At 44.6% G+C, this 24,040-nt stretch overlaps 1 protein-coding gene across 1 annotated transcript in view; it reads right to left on the bottom strand.

The window, feature by feature from the left end:
* LOC146190280 (putative helicase MOV-10) overlaps positions 1–24,040 on the bottom strand; it is a 118,080-nt gene that overhangs the window by 58,266 nt on the left and 35,774 nt on the right. Inside the window, exons 4-8 of the mRNA XM_084599760.1 lie at positions 13,243–13,522; positions 7,269–7,430; positions 6,791–6,993; positions 2,413–2,505; positions 2,089–2,229 (exon numbers count right to left, since the gene is read on the bottom strand). Coding sequence (XP_084455886.1) covers positions 2,089–2,229; positions 2,413–2,505; positions 6,791–6,993; positions 7,269–7,430; positions 13,243–13,522 — 879 coding nt within the window. The remainder of the gene's footprint in view (positions 1–2,088; positions 2,230–2,412; positions 2,506–6,790; positions 6,994–7,268; positions 7,431–13,242; positions 13,523–24,040) is intronic.

The raw sequence follows: 24,040 nt of genomic DNA, 5'->3' as shown, positions 1-24,040 counted from the left end.
GTAAAATATTATATGAGGAACGCCTGAGGAAATTGGACAGTAACAGATGGGCAGCTAAAGTATTTAAATACCTGTACCTAAAAAGTGTTGACTCATAATGGAGGAAAAGAACTAGGAAACTAACTAGTAAGTATGCTAGTAACAAGGACGGAGAAATAAAGAGCATTAAGCAACAGGTGAAAAACACAGAAGGTAAAAATTGGATAAATTCGATGGAAAAGAAACAGAGTGTGGAATTATACCGAAAGTGGAAAATGCAGATCAGGAAAGAAGATTTCTTTGATAACTCAAGAGGCAGTGCCCTGCTTTTTGAAGCTAGATCAGGGTGCCTTAGAACACGTAGCTACAAAAAGAAATTTAACAATGGAGATGACGCATGTGCTGTATGTGCTGTATGTGGAAACTCCAGTGAAACAATTGACCATATTCTACTCGAATGTAATGGTATCCATCCGGAAGCTGGTGCAGGCGCAATCACTGTTCCTGAAGCTCTGGGCTTTAGAGATAACAGTGGCCGGGTGAATAAACCGGCGGTGGAAACTAGCAAAAAACGACTGGAAGATTGGTGGCTTAAAAGCAGAGAAGTTGGTTTGGTTTGTGGGGTTTTAACGTCGCAAAGCGACTCAGGCTATGAGAGACGCCGTAGTGGAGGACTCCGGAAATTTCGACCACCTGGGGTTCTTTAACGTGCACTGACATCGCACAGCGGCATAATGTTAGTAATGTAGGAACAAAATTTAATAAATAGAATGGTGGTTTAGTTAACCATTCTAATTCAATAATTAAGATATAGGGAGAAAAATGAGCATGATAGCTACTGCTACCACCCCGTTTCAAAGGGGACGCTCCTATATTCCATCCATCCATCCATCCATCCATCCATCCATCCATCCATCCATCATATCACCAAAAGATTAAATTGACTTCGCAGCCCTCGTTTGATTAATCAAATCAAACAGCACCAAGAAAGAATTCAAATATATACCACTCATTAGTCATAGGTGACTAACAATCCTTGCATATGAATGCCCCCCTACACCATGATCAAAGGGTTGTATACCAGTACCATAAGCTACACCATGCTGAAATCTTACATAATGCAAGACTGACTGTATTATAGTATATCATATAAGATATTTTATACTAGCTTCCTATTTTATGAAGATTTAGAACTATAAACTGTTGGCATATTTCATGTAAAAGGCTCAAAGCTTATCAAGCAGAAACCTTCACATTTCCTTCTTTTCTTTGGAAGAAGGAATAACACTGATTGATATTGCATCATTTAAAAGAAGAAAATATGCAAGGAAGGATCGACATCTTAAATTAACCCTAAACACAAAATGGCCAGTGACCGCACCCCAATGGCACTCATCATTATCATCATCTGACTAGTTGTATTAATTGGAGCACTAGGGCTTCCCCCAGTTATTCCGAATTAGCCCCACCCTGTGCAGGCATGTTATCCCTGCAATTTTTCTAATTTCGTCTCTCCACATCAGTGTCTGTTTTCCAAATGCAACACTCTTCTTTCATGAGTTGCAAAAATTTCAAACTCAATTATTATAACAGACAGGATGCAATTTTACCCTTGTTGCATTTTTTGATGTCAAAAGAAACCAATGGCATGGAATTTAGCTAGCTCCCTTCAGCAAAGTTTCTACTTCCATAACATACTACTGTTGAGGTATTGTTTTAGGTGAAATTAAACGACATATTATTGATGTGTCCCCTGATAATTTCATAATATAACTTCGTTAATAAAGAATATTTGGTTCTACAACTATTTTAAAACCATTTCTCTATTCCCATGCATTCAAACAGCACAAGTGCTCACCTGAAGTCTCTATGAAATAATCTGCCTAAAAAAAAAACATAAAAGCAAGCATAATTTGCATAACCGTATATACAGGCAAGAAGTCACATCCGAAATTAAAAGCAGCTAGGCTATCACCCTTATCCCCCCGCACGGGTATTTCAGTGCATTTCAATTCAGAAGAAATATGAAACCTGTTTTATTTTATTTGCCAGTTATGTGCTTGTTTTAACCAGTGGTAGTAACACAAGAGTAGAACAAATGCACCTCACCTGGCTGTGCACACAAGGTCCAAGCTATGGCTTCCACCCGATGCAATCATGAAGGGCTTGAATGCATTGGCAAGCGCCACCTGCTTACTCGTGCAATGAAGCCTGCATGCCAGCAGTAGATGTGGCCTGTCTGTAGTGTTCCTGTACGATGAGAAAGAAAACACGAGGTGATAGACTCATTGATACTAGCATAAAAGCTGCATTCCTCGCATTTTATGAGCCACAAGAAAGTGTTTTTGCATGAAACGGCAGTTGTAAACCGTTATATTCACTATTGAATAGAAACCCAAGGAAGTCTTACGAGGAGTGAAAGAAATTGCTTACGTGATGCAAAGCTGCACAGTGTGACTCTGCCCAGGCTTTAGCTGGCCAAAATCAATTACCCCAGGCACATCCAGGCCATCAGGGACTGCAAAACTATAACAGGAAAAAAAAAAACAAAAAAAAAAACAGTGATCGCAAAATGGGTTTGCTTATGCACTCATCAGAGAACGGGCACAAGCAACCTGCATATGAGTTTAGAACACAAGGCATGACTTCATTTTCCTCCTCATATTTAGAACCCTGCATTGCAATTATGTGACCTAGAAATTCCTCTGTGACCAATGGTAGGCATAGAACAAAAAGAACAGGTTCTGCACCCAAGGAATGATTACCACAAATCCTTTTATGAAAAGAATGAAGGATTCTTTTGTCAATAGAGACAAGGCTGGCTGCTTAACGAGGAAACATCCAAAAGTCAAATAAGATTTGAAACACAACTTGCCATTCTACCAGCTGAAATGGCAGGTGAATGTGTGAGTGGGTGGCACAGAACTTGAAGCAAACATTAAAAGCCAGGGAAACATTTCGTGTTTTTGCTGATAATGCAACCACCACAGCACTCTGTTGTCTCCTCAAATGCTGAACCCTAGGCTGCGGGATCAAATCCTGACCGCGCTGCAGCAGCCTTTCGGTGGGGGGGGGGGGAGTAAGGGAACCGTTTGCTGTGCGATGTCAGCGCATGATAAAGAACTCCAAATGGTCGAAATTCATGAAGCCCTGCACCACGGCGTCCCTCAAGCCTGAGTCACTTTGGAACATGTAAACCCTATAAACCAAATCAAACCGAACCAACTTGGTTGTCTTCATGACACTTTCATACATGAGGTAGTCGTCCTCTTCTTGTGTATTTCCTTTTTCTATGGCCACCACTGGCCCAGGAAACAAACAAACTCTTCACCTCACTTCACTGGTGCTTTTCACTGCCCCATTCTCAGTGCATGTTAGTGTTATCGGCCCTGAGATCCCGTAAGCAACTAAGTAGCAGCGATGGGCATGCACTGCTCGTTACACTTCTTTATCTGCTTTGCCCTCCTCTTTTTAATAGCATATGAGTATCAGCTGTTGTAGTGCCATTAAACTCAGTGACAAATGAGAGCTATAAGGGCTGCTGGACTTGCATCATGGAGGTGCCGATAGCGCAGGAGCAGGGCTTAAAATCTTCTTGTTGGGCTAGTTGATAGCCAATCAATTTAAATTTAAAGGTGCCAAACCACGCGTGCGACACACACACACACAAACACACACACACACACACACACACACACACACACACACACACACACACACACACACACACACACACACACACACACACACACACACACACACACACACACACACACACACACACGGGCACGTGCACACACAAACGAGAGAGAGAGAGAGAAGAAAAATGAGACGGAGTGGTGCTCTGTCCCGCTTTTCTTCTCGTGTGTCTGTGTCTCTCTCTCTCTCTGTGTGTGTGTGTGTGTGTGTGTGTGTGTGTGTGTGTGTGTGTGTGTGTGTGTGTGTGTGTGTGTGTGTGTGTGTGTGTGTGTGTGTGTGTGTGTGTGTGTGTGTGTGTGCGTGTGTGTGCGCGCGTGCGTACGTGTGTGTGCGCGTGTGTACGTGCGTGCACGAGGTTTTGGCACCTTTAAATTTAAATTTAATGTGTCTGATGCATCATTTGAATAAAAGAATTATGAAAGCAATAATACTGAAAGTGAAAACCAGTGAAAAGGGGACGCGTTAACAAGGAAGGAGTGCACAAGGACCATGCTGGAACACTAATATCGTTTCTGCTCTTGGAGAGTCATGTAAGAAAGCTTGTTGCTTATGTGATAACAGACCTGCCTTCTGAACGAGCTAAGTGAAGTATCGTAAAAACCAGTGTATAATATGAACCCGCAAATAATACAAGGTGGAGCTTCAGGATGGCAAGAACGGCAAAAAGTTTTTATCCGCATATAATACAAGCGAGGAGGAAAGATCAACAAAAGCATTTATTTTCACTACATTTCGCAGTTGCCCCATGAATCGTACGCGCTCTGCACTTTTGTGTCCAACGCAACCTCTACCAGACGTCGAATAGTTTCACGAACCTTCATTGTGCTGGTGCTGCTTCACTCATCTTCTCGCACCGACACACTTGACTAGAGAATTTCACGCACCATGAGGAGAAGAAGAGCAGCTCACATTTGTCCGGCTATCGTGAAAGCAATATGGTCCTCCTACTGTTCTAAAACCAGAAGGCTGCTTCCAGCTCGGACATGGGATGGCAGCACATGAGCTGTTGGCCATCACACACCATTCACACTTGCGCCTGTTCGCGTATAGCCCCGCGCGCAGGACCGGGAAGTGTTTCAGATTCGGGGCTTTTCATTGTCATTTGGTACGTGTATCATCTGCCAAGAGGCTCTTGCTAGAACCTATTTCTGCATAAAATCTTTTTCATCACCTCTAAACACGTTTGGCATCATGCATTTTACAAAAGCGTGACCGACACGCTCCTAGGGAGTACTAATCAAGCATCTGCGATTCGGCTGTAGGGCATGGCCAGCATTACTACAGAGGCCCGAGAGATGAGAGAGATTGTGCGAGGTGTGCTTGGCACGTTTTCGGTCGTCTGTGCATCGCGGGCACCATGGTCGCTACAATCGCGGGGTCAGCACGGGGAGACCGAAACTCTCAAAACAGTCAGCTGACGCCACCGCTAGATAGCGCTTCCTCTTGCTGGAAACCTGATGCTGATAGCATTGATTATTAACAAGGCCAAAGCTGCCAATTTAGGCTGAAATTTGTTTCAATCCGCATGTAATACGAGGTGAAAATGTAACATGATAAAACTGGAAAAAAAAAAAGCTCGTATTATATGCGGGGTTTTACGGTATATGTCCTAGGCAGTGCAAGCAAAATTACACAACATTGGCCCGAGAGAGTAGTAAAACCCCAGAGCAAGATAAATGGGAGCACCAATTTAGCTGAAAACTGCTAAAGATTGTAGTGCAAACAAGATGGCTTGCCACTGATACCTTGCAAAAGTGACAACTTTTCTTTGGCACTTTTATGTTCAAGAGATCCAGAGACTGGGGTTCTAGTGTGAACTTTTGCAAGGTGATTTCACCCGCATTTATTTCTCACTTTTGTTCCTGCTCTGTGCTGTCCTTTGAGCCTACATGTAAAAACTCTAGGTAAAGAAATATTGTTTTATTTACTCAATTCCACTATGTTCAGGTTTAGCTTTATTTAATGACTTCCTAGAACCTGAGGAAGAAAACTAGGCGGATATTTAAGCCCTACATACGAGTATCAAGTGATAGTAGCCTGTGGCCCTCAGGAGTGGCTCCATACTATAAACTGCGAATGCTGCCTCCGAAGAGAGAATGCCATAGAGAAAACTTATTCTGCTTGTGCGTCACCTTTTGGGACAGCGGCCTACACCAGATCGCCAGAGTCAAGGAAAGAAGAAACGCCAGCATGCATTTTTCAACTTCCTTATTTCAGTCATTAAAGCCCCTAATTTCTAGATGCTTGTTAGCATACTTTCTTAAGATATAACTTTATGTGCAAGACCACACGACACGCATGTAACCCCCCCCCCCCCTTCTTCTTTTACTAAAGTCGTACAAGCATGCATTCGCGGCAAGTTTGTAGCATGCCTGGATGGCGTCAGAAGGGTCACATGTTCAAATCCCCAATGAAATTTATAAATATTTTTCCTTATGTAAAAATAAATTAAAGAGTTAACTTCAAAACATGCAGTGACACTTAATCTACATTAGAAATGCAATTTTCAATTATTGTCAATCCAGACATCCATGCGTGACGTAGGTCTCTTGGCACAAGCACGACGAGAGTTTTGTGGCACAATACCTATGCTGCCTTTTCTGCCTTATAGCTATTGCTTTAAAACATTCTCAAACCTGGCACTGGGTTTCTACATCTATAGAAAGGTGTGCGCCAGGGATGCCATGACACAAGAACTTTTGCAATATTTATTTAGCATTCGCCACAACCTGCGCAAAATGCATCACAGGAAAGAACCTGTGCTCCAACATGTGCTGCAGCCTCCTTAGCAATGCTCATTAATCAGCACACGAGGACTCACAGATTGTTGTTGTGTTCAGCGACATCATTTTGGATGACAGGGCTGGGTGGAGATGTGGCAGCTGCCTTTTCTGCCTTATAGCTATTGCTTTAAAACATTCTCAAACCTGGCACTGGGTTTCTACATCTATAGAAAGGTGTGCGCCAGGGATGCCATGACACAAGAACTTTTGCAATATTTATTTAGCATTCGCCACAACCTGCGCAAAATGCATCACAGGAAAGAACCTGTGCTCCAACATGTGCTGCAGCCTCCTTAGCAATGCTCATTAATCAGCACACGAGGACTCACAGATTGTTGTTGTGTTCAGCGACATCATTTTGGATGACAGGGCTGGGTGGAGATGTGGCAGCTGCTTCTTCCATGTACGGTTCGACTGACAGAGCCCGCCATGTCAGATTTCCCTGGTCACTTTCGATGGCTCGAACTGTGACCTGCAGCCCTACGCGTGGCTGTGGTGCATCACTCGGCCACTGTTCAGCTGAGAATGCTATCTGCATTAAGAGGGAAAAATAAAATAAAATAGTACGGCACTCATTACACCTGTTTTCATTTCATGCTTACTAACTACAAATTTGCACCATGCCGCAAGCATGCGCCTCCTACTGCAATAAAAAAAATTTTACAGCGCAGCTCTTTGGCGCCTGTTCCTGCATTTCGCGTTGTCGTCGGCCTCGTCATTGTCCCGCAGCTGGGGCAGCGCAGAGAGCTGGTTTGATGTGAACAAGTCTTTTATATTATGCACGAGACAGCACGACTGATGTCTTACCTGCTGGTTGATGATGCCACCCCCAGCAGTGAGGCGAGTTACTTCACCGACAAGCTCTTTTGATCGCAGGGCCTCCACACCACACACGCTGCCTGTCCTTAGATCAAAATCCAGGCGCAACCAGTCACCTGAGCACACCTTGAACTTTGGGTCAAATCCCACCTGTAAACAGAGGCCGTGTTCAAATTAAAAAGGAGTGCATACTCCAAGTCTTAAATAAAACCTGAATAAGGCCTTGAAAAGGTGATTACACTTCATGTACATGCTCTCCATTGTTGACAACACTCACTAAATATATGCAGTATGCTAGCTGCCACAAAAAGCTCATTGATTAATCGATTAATAGGCTATTACTTGCCAAGGCACCGTGGCTTACCTCTTTCAGAAACACCTGATAGGCCATCATTCATATGTAAATGATACTTTTATGTTGCATTCCAAGCTTAAGTTTCCTCTTGGAACATGTCTCGCAACCTATGAGGTAATTTGAGAACTAAACTTTCAATTTTAGCACAGTTTTATTTTTCTGAGCAGGCGGAGACACATAAAATATTTATCTGGTGAAAATGTCAAGATCACACCAGGCTGCGCAAGGAAGCCGACTTCAAGCATCTGATTCGGCTGCTTCAGCTCTGAAATTTTTTATCGACTAGCAGCGAAGAGCTAGAAGACAAATTTTGGAAGCCCTAACTCATGAGGTGAGCATATTTTCAGTCTCCCCTTGCTTTTGAATATGTACATGTAATCGTTATATAATCTCATTGTTTTACCTTTGTCCCGTGGGATTTCCACAACCTACAGTAATGATCAACTGCCACCGGAACAGGAAAGTACCGATTTTTCACCTTGATCGACAATCTGATGTGCACCTGAGCGAAGATGTATGCAAGGCACTCAGAACTAAATCAAAGGAACTTCTGATTACCCTAAACTCCTTTTTTTCCCCCTCGATTCAATGGTACAAGCTATTTGTAAAAAAAAATTGTACATGGGTTTTGAAAAAAACAAAATACCAATGCAGGCTCGTTGCGACAAGTCACAGGAAATGTATATCATCCCTGGAAGTATAGCCTAGGTCAGAATTAGGAATAGCCCCGGCTAGGCTGTATTAAAATGCGGAAACTATCTACAGTGGTCTGCAAAGCCACCTCATAGCACTGACAGTGATTGCAGACTTGGACGGTGCAGGTGAGCAGTTATGTGTAGAGTGGCGGCTTCCTCAGAACATCAATCAAATGCAAAGCTTCTCAATCCAATCGAACTCAGTTCAACCAACTAGCTTTCAAAGATGAGCTCGCTGAGCAGATTTTGATCTAAACCCTTGGTGCAAAACCAGCTTGCAATCTGCCACAGTCCACTAAACATGCTGACCATAAACCACAAAAAAGTCCAAAAACATTAAAACTGAAAGCTGTGCTATAAGCTGAAGAAGGAAGAGCTGAAAATTAACATTTTTAGCAATTTAACATTGTTCTGAGAGCAGCAAGCCTTCATAGTGAACTTCACCACATAGCATATTAGGTCCTTGGTGCTTTGGCTTCAGTGCATTTGCCGGTGTAGCTAGGAGAATGGGAACATCAAAATCCCATCAGACATAGAATTTTGGGGTAGATACTGCAGCCGAACATTAGCAAAGAAACTGACAGCCGTATTAAATTCACAACTGAGAAAAAAGACAATGAATGCCATTTTAAGTGTTCTTAATTAATTTAGTTGCTATTTTTTTACTTTAATATACCTGCCTTTTGCAATTCTTCGTTTTGTTTCCCTCAGCAAGATTGCAGAGATTTTTCCCCCTGTTATACAGGGTGTTTTAGCAAACATATTTGAAAATTCTTAAAAATAAGTTTACAAAGAGAAAACATATTTGCAGCTACAAAGCTCTTTATTTAACTAACTGACTCATTAATTAACACCTAATTAAAGCATTTCAGTAGCCAGTGCCAACAAGGAATTTGAAGTCATGGACTGACGACACCACACCAGTTTTAATAAAGGAGGAAAACAGATTTTCTAGACCCTTGCATCACAAAGAAGTCTGGCAATTTTCTCTACCCGAAATTACAACACAGTGCAGACACGCACGTAGCGCAGTTCTGATGATACATCCATTGCTGCCACTTGCAGTGGCACCAAATTAGAATTGCCTCCTCTACAGTGCACATTATTTCGCTCTAAAAAATAACAGCTGGCGATGACTGCGCTTTTCCTCCCAGCAAAACAAAATATTGTACAGTACTCGCGGATTGAAATAGGTCACTCGGAGCGCGTGGCCGTCGCTGCATACAGCGCCACCCGTGGATGCTCATGGAACTAAGGTGCTGCATTGTGGTATAGCGCGAGGGGAGAACATCTAAAAAGCAGAACTGCTCCTTCCGGTCGCCAATAAGCCGGCCTGTTGTTTACCACACTGCCTTGCATGCAGCGACGGCCGCACGCTCCAAGTATCGTATTTTAATCCGTGAGTACATGATGTGACACAATAACACTTGCAGCTTGAATTGCATTCCAGTGCGTCATCAGTGAATGTTGTGATTAATGAGCTCAGTTGCCGTTTCGTGCAGAAAAAAGCACCAGAACTCCTCCCATTACAGGTCTTTAGTTCTTTGTTGTTTCAAGAACTGATCTGGCTTAGTCTTGTGCGTGGCTTCAGATGTTAGTGAGTTGCAGTCAATTAACTATGATTGGGAGACTTTTGCAGTATATTATGTCCAACGAGGGTGCGTATTCTTTATTTGCTTGAAATAACATCTAAATAGTTACACTGTGATATACATATAGCTTAATCATATAAACACTTCAATTGATCTATCCTTTTAAAGTCCCACCATCCTATATTTCTGAGAGAGCTAACATTCAAAAGAGGAAACTTAAGATAGGCATTTCAAAAGTGAAAAATGAGAAACTGTGTCATATTTGTATATTCTTAGGTCTTGCTGTTACGGTTTCATATTTCTATACCTATGCCTTTCTCAACTTTTTGTCTATTTCTCCAAACGTTTGCATAGGATTCCTTTTTTTCAGGTTATGTATATTGCTAATGTGAAATATTATTCAAGTATGTGAAACAACATTTAAATAGCAAAATGTTGGAATATTTTACACCAGGATTCCTTAAAAGGAGTACAGACACCATGATTTTGGGTTAAAATTTATTCCTTAATAATAATGCATGACATTATTGTACATGGATCATCACGCCATATTCGCCTTCGACCACTGAATAATTTATAATCGAATTTCTTTTCTCCTGTTTCCGTTTCAGTTTCAACAGCCGAGCGATGACTCTGACGTCAGAGTCAAGTCTAGGCCATGTAAGGGATGAATAAAACCATGATATAATCATTTCCATGTCATTTCAATTCACTACAACACTAAAGCCAGCCAGGAATCACAAGAAGTAAAGAATCAGAGATTATCTGGATGTTTATTTCGTGTCGTGTGTGCCCTAGACTTGATTGTGGCATCATAGCCATCTCTCAGCTGTTGAAACTGAAACTGGAGAAAATATAATTCAATTATACATTATTTAGTGGTCATAGGCGAAAACCACATGACAAGAAGATGGTTTGGTTTGTGGGGTTTAGCGTACTAAAGCAACCCAGGCTATGAGAGACGCCGTAGTGAAGGACTCCGGAAATTTCGACCACCTGGGGTTTTTTAACGTGCACCGACATCGCACAGCACATGGGCGCCTTGCTTTTCGCCGCCATCGAAAAACTGCTGCCAAGGCCGGGATTCGATCCCGCGCCCTTGGGAACAGTAGTCAAGCGCCATAACCACTGCGCCACCCCCGCGGGGTGACATGATAAGAAGGGAAAAATACCCTTAAAATTTGGTGTCTATACTTCTTAATATACTTCATATAGCTTAAGACCCTTCAAAAATCACCTGTTTTTTTCTGTAGTATTAAGAGAGTTAGATTCAGATTATTCAGGAGGATTCTTTACCAAGCTCCAAGATTCAGTTCATAAGTGTTTTTCAATATCTTCAAAACCAAAATAGGGTTGGTGTTCCTGGAATTAAACCCGTGATGCAGTCAAACATTACAGTTCCTAAGTTCACATAGGTAATTAGCTGAAGCAAGTATGCAACCTTCATATTTTGCGACTAAAGTAACATGTAGCATAGCTTTACATAAACTTCATAATGTTTCAACACATACCAGAACACTGCTCCAAGAAACAAAAGGCCGCCATGATTGAATCCACAATCTGCATAGTTTGGCTGATAAGGCCGAACTGTGCTATGATCATGCTACGTTCTTGGCGTGGGAGCCCCGTGAGCGAGAAACTGCTCAAGTCGGTTACTGGGTAAAGACTGCTGATTTATTGTACTTTTGGAACAGAGGGAAACAAAGAAACGCGAGCGCTTGTGAAGCATTGCCTCTCGTGCCTTGGTCGCGCACAAGGTTCAAGAATGGTCGACTTCCAAGGAATCGTACGGCTCGGGTTTCCTTGGCCTTCATGTCTTTGTGCAGAGGGGACACCTGCTAGTCTCTCCAAAGCAGCGGGCTCTCGCGTGAAAAGGAGGCATTGCAACTGGGGTGGCCGTGCATCCATTAGCTAGAAGGCGGGGTGGGGTGTCTGCTTGTCGGTTCGCATACACAACAAATCAGATCACAAAAGCTGTCGTAAATCTGTAACTCAACTCCCCTTCTATTGGTCGACAGGTCTGCCGGTTGGAATCAACCAAGAGAGTGGGGCTGCCTGATCAGTTTGTGAGATTTGTGACAGTTCTTTTTATGTGATCATAGCGTAAATTGCCCCCCCCCCCCCCCCAAAAAAAAAAAGAAGAAAAAAAACAACATTTGGTTTGGTTTTATATAATAGGGTTTAGCATTCCAAAGCGACTCGGGCCATGAATGATGCCATTGTAGAGGACTCTGACCGCCTGGGCTTCAAAATGTGCAGTGACACCACACAATAAGCTGGCACCTTGCTTTTCATCTCCATCAAAAAATGGCTGCCACAGGTGGGATGAAACCTGTGTCCTTGGGATCAGCATTCAAGTGCCCTAAACAGTGATCCACAGGGACGAAGCAAAAGAAACAACAAGACAATCAAAAATAAAATCTAGGGAACCTGCCCCAAAAAGCAGCAATAAAGAATTTTCATTCAGTGCACCTTAGAGGTAATGAAATAGTGGCTGCATTTCAATGGAGGCAGAAGAAAGAAGTGTCCATGTGCTAAAGATCCCCAGATGGTCAAAATGATTCCTTGGCCCTCCACTACGGCACCTCCACATTTCTTTTTTCCTTCACACCTTCCCTCCTTCCCTTACGCATGCTTCAGGTGGTGACGGAGTAATGTGAAGATACTGCACCTTCCCTTTCCTATAAATCAATTTATTTCTACATGCGATATCAAAACAATTCAATACATATTTCTTCAAAGAAGCTCCAAAGAATTGATTTCTTGGGTCTTCATGACTATGTCAATGTTTTTCTCAAAGTGAAAAGAAGCATTTTTGAGAAATAAGAGTGTATTACAGCTTTCCCTTCTTTTGATCTAAATTAGTAATGTCTATGCTGAAAAGAAGTTCAGTCACCATACCATATCTAGCCTCTGGATCCTGCACCTAAACGAGTGAAAACACACAGTTGGCTTGTGACATCACCCCGTGACAGTATTTGGCATTTTTATTTTTAAGGCCTCGTCCAGCTTATAAAAGCTCCGTTTCAGATTAAAGTTGTTGTGTTTTATGGAGCATAAGCAACTCAGGCTATCATTCACCAAGCACAAGGTATATTATGTTTTTTTTGTTTGTTTGTTTGTTTGTTTGTTTGTTTGTTTGTTTGTTGTTGTTTTTTGAGAGGAATGAAGTGTTAAGATATCATAGCTTGTTCAGGAAAAATATTTTTTCTAAGAAACTGACCGTGTCGTCCAAATTCTGTAAACTGTCTAATCAAAACTATGTCAATTTGTCCTGAGCATCCCTTCAAGAGCTGTTCATGCGGCCAAAAAGTACATACCAATAAGGGTGCAGGCGTAGCGACGTCCAGGAGGTGCAAGCACCGGATGCCCACCTTCGTCACCTTGGCTACCATGTTGGAAGGTGGCGGCGCTGGCAGAACTGACAGCTCCCTCACCTGCCGGCCAGTGGGCTGTAGGCGGAAAAGCACCTTGGTGTTCAGGGTCAGGTGCTCGCCAGCGGCCAGGCTAAGCTTGAAGTAGAACTCCTCGTTGATGAGCCCATACTGCTCGAAGGGATTAAGGTGCGTGACCTCACCGAATATTGGCTCCTCGTCATTTCTGCATGGGGTAAGCAGGAGTGAAAAAGGTCAGCACAAGACAATCTTCCCTTGTGTTCATGCCATGAAACTCATGCAAAAGCAGAGAAACACTAACTAGGGCTGCCTTCAGCTCACACATTGAAATGGCACACCTTCTCTCATGTCTACTGATGTCTAATAATTATAATTGCTTCACAGGAAGGGAAAGGCGCAGTATATGTCACACTTGCTCTGTGGACACTTGAAACGTGCCGTAGGGGAAGGGATGAAGGTAGGAGTGTAAGTGGAAAGAGAGAAAGGGGCGCCGTAGTCGAGGGCTACGAAGTAATTTCGACCACCTGGGGATCTTTAATGTGCGCTGACATCGCACAGCACATGGACGCCACTTGTGCATATTTCCAGAAAGGAAATAATGATGATCATCATCTGCCTGACTATACCCACTGCAGGGCAAAGGCCTCTCCTATATTCCTCCAATTAACCCAGTCCTGTGCTAGCTGCATCAACTTGACTCCTGCGAACTTCTTAACCTCATCTGCCCAACTAACTTTCTGCCGCCCCCTGCTAAGCTTTCCTTCTTTTGGAATTCTTTTTCTTTTTCTTGATTTCCACTAGAATGTTATTAACTTGAGTTACTTAACGTTAGCCCTACCATTTTTCGGTCCATAGCCCTCTGTGTTGTCCTCAACTTAAGTAGAACCCTCTTCATTAGCCTCCATATTTCAGCTGCATAAGTGAGTACAGGTAAGATGCAACTGTTGTATACTTTCCTCTTGAGCGATACTGGTAAGCTGCTAGTCCTAATCTGCAAGTTCGTTATTTCCCTTTCATGGTCCGAATCTGCAGTTACTACCTAGAAAGAAAACATGCTTATGTTTTTTAATGCCATTAGCAGACTGGCATATGCAAATTTAACAACATTATTTTAAAGGCCACTCAAACCCTACCAAGTATGCCACAACTCATTTATCCATGAAATGTATATGTACGCCAATCCCCATTCCAGATTCACAACAGCATAAAACTTCATTAGAAACAAGCTTCTATGAAATCGGTTTGGTTTGGTTTGGTTTATGGGGTTTTAATGTCCCAAAGAAACTCAGACTATGAAAGATGCTTCTATTAAATAGTAAACAAAGTTACTTTCAGTCATTTTGGGCACCTCCACTAGCTTGGGGCACGCGAGAGTTTGGGCCGCTTTTGCGGACATTCCACATGTGCAACCATGAACTAGAGGCAAAGACGGTGTCACAGAACCTTTTGAGTGTCACTTTGTTACAGTTTTAGATTTCAAGGGAGCAAGAAATTAATTTCTCAATTTTACAAAGTTCCCAATTTAACTAAATTGAAGCCTGCTCGTCACTTCCTTAGATAAATTTTTAAATGCGATAACAAATAAAGAATCATTCAAAACTGCAAACAGCTGTCACTGAACCACACATTACACAATGGTGACGCCCTTGGAAGTTTTTATATTTAAAATAAGAAAAAAAAAAAAATTTTCTACAAGAAACGTTGTGTTGGGTTTTATGGCACATAGGCAATTAAGGTCATCATGCGCCAAACTCAGGGTGAAGCAGTTCTTGTTAAAAATAACTCAGAGTTTGCTTATTAGCTTACTTCTTTTAAAAACTCAAAAATGAAAAGAAATTTCGACAGTGGCATTCTCTCCTAGCAAAAGACTTGGATGAAATGGAATGTGTTTATTATAGAAACATATAAAATGTTTCCTTCTGACTTCCTCATATTTCATGCATGATATTAAAATGTGGTTTACTGTCAATTGTTCATTGCATGTCTCATATGTAGGTTTTTCTTGTCTGAGGAGTATGAAGTTGTGTGTGAGATGTGTATGTCCAATGCGGAGGCGACACAGGATCACTTCAAAAAAGCGCTCTTTATGACTCGATGACTTCCATTCTTGAACAATAGGCTTTACTAAGTGTAGCTTGTTATTTGTTTCATTATCCCATGAAGCCTGCCATTTAGCTCTTAGTTGAGTCATCATAAATTTTGTGCAGTCTTTACGGGGTATGTTGACGTGATTTATTTCAGTGTTATGTGCGCGTGATGCACATTCGTCCGCTTTTTCATTACCCTTGATCCCCACAAGGCTAGGGACCCAGCATATTTTTATAATCTGTCCTTTTTATCGGCATTTACGACATTGTGGATGATATCTCCAATTAAGGGCTCCATTGCATTTTTGTGGTGCAGTGCTGTAATTACACTTAGAGGGTCAGAGTAAATAACATTGTTTTTTATGTTTTCTTTCATAATTTTTTCAACCGCTACAGAGACTGCATAACATTCCACAGTGAAAAATTGATGAATATTCAGGTAATTGCACTGTTTGTTCCCATTTGTCGTGAACTACTGCACTTCCAACAGATTTTTTTGTTTTCGAACATCAGTACAAAATGCTGTATATTGCTTGTATGTTTCATCTACTGCGAAAAACTCCTGTAATGTGTGTTCACGTGGGGGATTGCTTTTTATGAAAGCGTGTTAGCGTAAAGTTGCACACATCGGGAAAGCTGTACCATGGCGGAAGTGGGTTAGGTGTCTGTGCAACATTCGGGAGAGCATTCAGTATGTTCAAATCTCTGCATATTTCTTTAACGCGAAGGATTAGTGGTCTGATAGAATGAGGTTTGTTGCTGAATAGTGTTCTGGATGGTGCTGTTGTAACGACAGTGTAACAGAGGTGTTTCAGGAGGGACCTTATTTTTAATATGTACGCACAGGTAAGCATCCTTCTTCTATCTTCAAGGGGCGGTTCATCGGTTTCTACATACAGACTACTTATGGGGAACGCTAAAACTTCAGGAATTAAGTATTAAATATATTTTTGCAAGTAGTGGCACATGCATAACAAGTCCGTCAGTTACCTAGCTCAGCTGCTCAGACACCTCTGATAATTACATTATGACAACCTTCGCATTGGTGTTGCAAAGGCTAAATTAATGGCATTTGCTCAAGCTGTTCATAGCCGGATGAGTTGACCACGATTCATTCAGTTTCAAAATGCGCACTTTTATCAGTGCTGCCCTGGCAAATGTAGGCAAACCAAAAGCCAATCCCCGTGAGATCCTTTATCTCAGACACAACAGTGCTGTCCATTGTTAAAGGGAATATGTAATTGTGTTGCCTTCGCGATGCAATGCCTCGCGAGGAGACTGCTTTGGGTGCATGCGCAAAATGAACACTTATAACTGTGCTTACTGCACATGCACTTTGAACTGCATATTCTCACTGCCTCTAGCAGCAGCTCTTCGTTAAGCTTGATGGCCACATGATCACGTGTTCCCACCAGTGCCTCCTCTATTTTTCAGCACCCACAAATTCGGCCCCAATGCGCTATCGAAACTATGCACTTGGCGGCAGCATGAGGCCAACACGTAAACAGGGTTGATTCTTGGTGAGCTCGCTTGCATGCGATTCATTCAAAGCATTTCATTAAGGATAACTGCTGCTGTTGTAACTGTTTTCGGTGCTTGAGTTTGGCATTACCAGTGTGTGATTTCATGTTAGCGATGACTGAGACCCACTAAATGTAGCATTCATCTGCACGATTATTATGAAAAGAAAAACCTCAAGGCTACCCTCCCATGGTAGACGAGATGCATGATATACCAAGAAACCATGGATCTCAATGAAGCAAGCAAACCTCTGAAGATAACCGATTTTCTTAAATGTTCACAAGTTCTGATCCAATAAAAGAATCACTAGGCTTGTTGTGTGCCAATTTCGTACTCATGACTGCAGTGCATTAGCGGTGGCACCTGGACTTAAAAACGATAGCCCTATTCCTCCCATTTATAGTGTTGCTAATCAGGTATGCCGTGCCACATGCCAACTGCACAGAGAGGACTGGAGAGGGTGCCTAGGTGGCCTCCATACAAATGTAGTCCCTGGACCACACCTGACCCGGGCCATAGGAAGGAAAGGAGGGAGTGAAAAAAGAGGAAGAGCTGCACAGTGGAGGGCTCTGGAATAATTTTGACCCATCTGTGGATCTCCAACCTGCACTGACATTACAAATCACCACCCGCGCTCGAACTAGGGTGCCTTGTTGTGCCCGAGCGGTGGTTTGGGATTAAAGCTGCGAGGAGTACACAGCAGCTGCTAGCGTTTCTATGCCACTCAGAAAAACAAGACAGCAAATTCAGCCGGAAAAAAGTGCACAAAATAAAATCAATGAACTCGTTGGAAAGAAAGGGGCTCGCAGAAGAAGAGTCGAATACAAAAGATCAGAGTGGGGTGCATCTTATCTGCTGGGACCCTGCTGGGCGTTATTTTTTTTATTTCATTTTTTTTTTAAGCGAAAGCTACATTATGGTTGGTTGGTTGGTTCATAGGAAGGGAAAGGCGCAGTATCTGTCACACTTGCTCTGCGGACACCTGAACCGCGCCGTAAGGGAAGGGATGAAGGTGGGAGAGAAAGTGGATAGAGAGAAAGGGGGGCCGTAGTGGAGGGCTACGGAGTTTGTTGTTAAATGCTATCAACTGAATACTACATTATGCTGCCTTTCACGCATTTCGCGGAGCCTGAAAAAGAGCAGCAGTGCACATGTGCCAAGACCGGTTTTCGTCACAGGTGTGCCGCGTGTTCCGCCGCTGGCTGCGCTCAATATAGAAGAGGAGGAGGGTAGCAGCATCTCTGCAGATGCGCACATCGGCGCGGAGAGAAGGGTTGTTTCCGCACTAGTGTTCCTGTATATGCTCCCGCAGGGAGCGGGAGCATATACAGGAACACTATTCCGCACTGCGTGTGCGCGCCACCACGGAGAGCTGACCGAGTGGAGCAGGAAAGTGTCTGCGATGTGGGGCTGTTTCCGGCGGGGCTGAGAATCAAGAGCCCTGGCAGGGGCTCGTTTGCCACAGGCGTTTGTACCTTTTGTGCAGGCCGTCACTGCACCCGTCGCTACTTCGGTGATGGACGACGGCTGTTGAGACGCTCATCTTTCTCCCTCGCTTTCTTTCAATGTATTGTCATTTCTCCTCTGTCCACAAAAGGCAGCGGTAGTGTGACAGATACTATAATAATACCCTCCGACGTGAGCCGAGCGCGTTCACCGACTAAAGGGCCACCCACATGGAGCGAACTTTGCGAACTTCATGCGGCGCTGCGGAATGCCGGTGCACCGTCGCCGTGCCGAACCACATGCAGAGAAAAACTGGCGGCTGGAGCGTCGGCAGCGTCAGCGCTCGAGTAAGAAAACGCGCGAGCTGGGTCCGCTTCAACAACGCACTTTTCACGCTTCAAGAGCAACACATAAAATAGGCAGCGTCTCAAATTGCACGCCGTAGCTGTTCAATCGCGTCTCTCTGAAGCAGGGTTTGAGCTTGTTTTGTTGAGCGGAACGTCGAAAAAGGTCTCGCTTCAGCTGTATCATCAGAGTAGGCAAAATCGCAACGCTTACAGCACCTTATGGAGCGACCTTACCAAAGCAGTGCCGCCCGCTGGCGTGGCGGACGACAGCGCTCTAGCCGTGCGCTGCTCCCTAGTCGTCACTAGGCCTATTTTGTTTCGCATCGATGGTACATGAAACGGCACTATGAAGTTCCTTCGCGCTATAGTAAATGGTCTACTCATAGAACTGTCTCCCTCAATCTCATTATCGAACAATAAAAGCAAAATATGATTAATTTCGGCTCGGGAGGTGGCGTGCAGCAGCCGTGCCGCAACGGCGGCAGCTGGCTGTGAGCAGAAACGCTTGCATCGCAGCTGTCGCTTCTACATGGTCTTGAATATTTGGGGGCTGGGATTTAAAAAATTTCTATGCAAAATCTACTAACCCATTCGAGCTGAAATAACGTTCACAAAGTAGCAAAATATCGTCTACGTTATCTGATAAGCAATTCAACATCGGTTCTTGCCTAGATTTTCCGAAATCGAGAAAAAACTGCTCGTCGAAAAGCTATTTTAACATGATGCGTCATCTGTCGAGCAGTGAGACAAGCTCCATCCCGGCCGTTGGCGCGCTTGCCTTGCTGCCCGACAGATGACGCACCATGTTAAAATAGCTTTTTTGACTCTCTTCTACGAAAATTGTGCACGCCGCCGAGAGCAGTTTTTTCTCGATTTCGGAAAATCTAGGCAAGTACCGATAACGTAGACGATATTTTGCTACTTTGTGAACGTTATTTCAGCTCGAATGGTGTAGTAGATTTTGCATAGGAATGTTTTAAATCCCAGCCCCCAAATATTCAAAACCCTGTATATCAGCCACTCGGTACGGTTCAGCGACACTCAAGGAGGATTGAGTATTGACACCGCCGAGAGCAGTTTTTTCTCGATTTCGGAAAATCTAGGCAAGTACCGATAACGTAGACGATATTTTGCTACTTTGTGAACGTTATTTCAGCTCGAATGGTGTAGTAGATTTTGCATAGGAATGTTTTAAATCCCAGCCCCCAAATATTCAAAACCCTGTATATCAGCCACTCGGTACGGTTCAGCGACACTCAAGGAGGATTGAGTATTGACATTTGGCTTATTATTTACGGGTACAACAAACTTTAGCACACTTTTCTGAAGTTTTTCGTATCGTCGGCACGCACAACTAGCCGGCACGGATGGATGGATGGATGTTGTGGGTCGTGGACAAAGCGACAAAGCATAAAGAAAGAGATTGGTGTCCCGCTTTTGAGGGATTCTGATAGGCCGAGGCGGGATGCGTTCTGATTGGCTGAGGCGGGAAGCGTCCCTGCAATCTGCAATGCCACACTTGAACGCGCGCTCTGTGAAAGGTGGCTGTTCCTGGCCCTACGGGGCTGGGACAGGTAGGTCAACGCCGCTTGCGGCGGGGGCCATTGATTGAAAACTTTATTTAGTGCATGGGAGTTCTCGGAGTTGTGGGTGGCCTGCCTATTCCGGCAGCCCAGTGGCCTACGCCGCAGCGTGGACCCTGCGAACCAGTCCTCGTTGTTGGTCGGGGTCCTCGCTGTGCAGAATGGCCTCCCACTGCTCCAAATTGGGATTAGGAAGTTTATCGATAAAGGGATTTAATTGGCATGCCCACACCATGTGAAAAGCCGTAGCTATTTCTCCACAGTGTAGGCACTCTGGTGTGTAAAGTGAGGGGTACCATTGGTGGAGTTTAAATGGTGTAACAAGAGTGTCTGTCTGTAGACGCCGGAGGGTGTGCTCTTCTGCCTTGTCTAGAGTTTTGTGAGGTGTGGGGTATGTCTGTCTGGCCAGTCTGTAGGCCTGTAGGAGTTCAGCAAAGGTGATTATAGGCTGTGTGATATGTTCCTCATCGGCTAAGGGGGGATCCCGGTGTAAGAGAGCTCGGGCGTGCCTGTGGGCGGCGTCATTCCCTCCTGTGTGTTCCATGTGTCCCGGAAACCATATGATTGAGGCCCGATTAGGGGGGTGTTTTGCTAATAGTGTCAGACATGATTGATGGATGAGTCCGTTGGTAATATTCCTGCACGAATTTTGGGAGTCAGTGAGTACAATAGCGTTTGGGTTGGTAGCCAGCGCTAGTGCAATGGCTGCCGCCTCAGCGTGAGTGGGGTTGGATGTGCGGACTGATGCGCAGTTGACTAATTTGCCCTCGGGATTCGTTATGGCGATGGTCATCCGCCTTTGGAATGGACCGGCTGCATCCACATAGAGCGTGTCCGGGTGGCCATCCCATTTCTTGCGAAGGCTTTCAGCTCTGGCGTTTCTTCGCTCCGTGTTAAATGTCGGATGCATGTTTTTGGGTATTTGATGGACATAGATGTTCTTGCGGATTGATAGAGGAAGTTCCGTCCTTTGGTCCACTGTGTAGGGTACTTTGAGGCGTCTTGTTAAGAAGGATTTGGCCTGTTCGAGTGATGGCTAGGCGATTGAGCTGTGATAGTGGTTGCGCCTCCCAGATTTCTTGGAGTGTGTTGTGGATGCCGAGAGGCATGAGGCGCGATGCTGATGTGGTCTTCGGCAGACCCAGTGCCGTTTTATAGGCCGCCCGTATTAGTGACTCTAGCTTTGCGATTTCTTGCGAGGTGAGGTGGAGGTAGGCAGTCCCGTACATTATTCGTGAGACAACAAAAGCTTGTACAAGGCGAATTGCGTCCCTTTCTTTTAAGCCGTGGTGGTTGCAAATGCGGCTGAGCATCCTTGTTATCTGCTGCGTTGTTGCGAGTTTTTTGACGGTCGTGGGGGGCCAGACTGCCACCGAATTTTGCGGCGGCTGTCGCGTGGCGTTCCTTGGCGCGTAATGCGGGATTGCAGATGGCAGGAACGCTAGAGAAAGATTTCTGGAGGAAAGGCGCGGTGTGTGTGTCACACTTTCTCCGAAAAGTGTGCGTTTGGACGGTACACCATCGCTCCTGTCGCGTGGCGTTCATTGGCGCGCGTTCATTGCAGATGGCAGGAACACTAAATATGAGACTTCTGGGAGGAAAGGCACTATCTGTCACACTTTCTCTCACATGTGTGCGTTTGCAGGGTAAGCCATCGCTCCTGTCGCGTGGCGTTCCTTGGCACGCGTTCAAGTGTGGGATTGCAGATGGCAGGAACGCTAGACAAGAAGAGACCTCAGGCTTTCGCCTTTCGCTACTTTAGCCGCTGAACTCCCTCGTAATTAACCCGCCGAACCGATTCAAGGAATTTAGTCCCCAACGTGCAGCTCGTCTGAGGAGTGGTGTGGACGGCGGTGAGCGATCGTTATTTATTTATTTATTTATTTATTTATTTATTTATTTATTTATTTATACATTACCTACAGCGCCCGTTGAGGGCATTTTTGTAGGGGGAATACAACATAAAATCATACATCGTCATGCAGATTACAACTATTATTTCGTTATGACCGGCTGAGCTGAATAAAATATAACTACTAAACTCGTCATTGCAAGCAATAAAATTAGTGTCACTGGGGAGCCAAGTAGCCTATGCACGGCTTACAAGACAAACGGCACGTAAATTAGACCTCGAACGCTTGGTTTTAGGTACGATTCTGACTTCACCTATTCACGTGACGTCATTGTAGCTTCACTGGCAACCATGGCGCGTACAACCATCGCCTCCTCTACGATTGATCGATTTATAGGAAGGGAAAGGCGCGGTACCTTACTCACTTGTTCTCAGCGGACACCTCAACCGCGCCGTAAGGGAAGGGAGGAACATGCGTGTGAAAGTGTAAAGAGAGAAAGAGGAGCCGTAATGGAGGGCTACGTAGTAATTTCGACCACCTGGGGATCTTTAACGAGCGCTGACATCGCACAGCACACGGACGCCTCTTCGTTTCGCCTCCATCGAAACGCAGCCGCCGAGGTCGGGTTCGAACCCGGGTATTCCGGCACAGTAGTCGGGCATCTTACCACTGCACCACCCCGGCGGGGCCCATCGCCTCCTCTAGAAAGGTGCAAAACAACGTCGAAGAGGGGGAAAGCAAGAGCGAGGGCCTACGGCGAATCATGACACGGCGTAAGCGAAATCCGAGTTCTGGTTGGACGGCGTTGCAAACGGCGTCTCAAGTGTCCGACAAAATGAACAGCGCGCAGCAGGGAGGACGCCGATAGAACGGCGGAGACGCGTCGGAAACTCGTTTGCTTTTAGTTTCGAACCGCCTAACGTTATGGCGTCTCCGCAATACAGGGTTGCCACAACCACCACCTGCTAAACCTGGTAGTGAGTTGAGACCTAGGGAAGAGAGAATATGCCTCCCCGTTATGGTGGATGATAGGCGTTCAACTTGTGCAGTGCGAGTGTCTTCGATGAGCTCATCTAGGATATTGTGAACCCCCAAAAGGAGCAGACGGGCATTTGACGTGTGCCTGGAGAGATTGGGGGCCGTTTTAGAGGCTTGCCTGATCAGTGAATTTACTTTTTCTTCCTCCATCATAAAAAGAAAAAAGTATGGAAGGGAGCACTGAACGAAATGTCACGAGAAGAGTGTGCTCTCAGGCTTCCGCATCCTCCCCAAAGATGACGCCATGCACACACTGTGTAGAATGACCAGGAAGCCAAGTTGAACCGGCTGCAGCGCGAAGAGCGTTCGGACACGTGCAATCGTCTCCCTCTCTGTTGCGTCATCAGCTCATGGCGTTTCTTAAGCAGCACTCGAACGCGCTGCTTCTCATTTGTCGTTCCCGGTGTCAATCATATATGATCTGAGCTTTTTTGCGGGCGCCACCACATTTCTTTTTTTCAGGCAAAAGCATTTTAATGGCTCATGCTGTCGTAGACAAAGTGTGTCCCGATTTTGCGGCGTTCTGATTGGCCGAGGCCGGATATTCCTTGCCATCTGCAATGCCACACTTGAACGCGTGCCAAGGAACGCCAAGCGACAAGAGCGATTGTGTACCGTCCAAATTCACACTTGCCGGGGAAAGTGTGATACTTGCCTTTCCTGTAAACCACTTATATATAGCACTGCAACGAATGCCGACAAGAGGCTAACGAAGGGAGGCAAATTATGGGTTAAGAAGGGTAGGCTTTCGCCATTCTCCTAAGAGACATTTAAGAAACCCTCTAATTTTTTTTTATCTGTAACCCAGACATGACCACCTTGCAGAAGGGACAGACGCTGCCATGTCA

This window comes from Amblyomma maculatum, chromosome 4, assembly GCF_055883805.1.
Source record: "Amblyomma maculatum isolate TAMU_Amacu chromosome 4, ASM5588380v1, whole genome shotgun sequence".
Taxonomy (NCBI): Eukaryota; Metazoa; Arthropoda; class Arachnida; order Ixodida; family Ixodidae; genus Amblyomma; species Amblyomma maculatum.
Note: the sequence above shows the minus strand (reverse complement) of the source record. Positions and strands in the feature narration are given on the sequence as shown.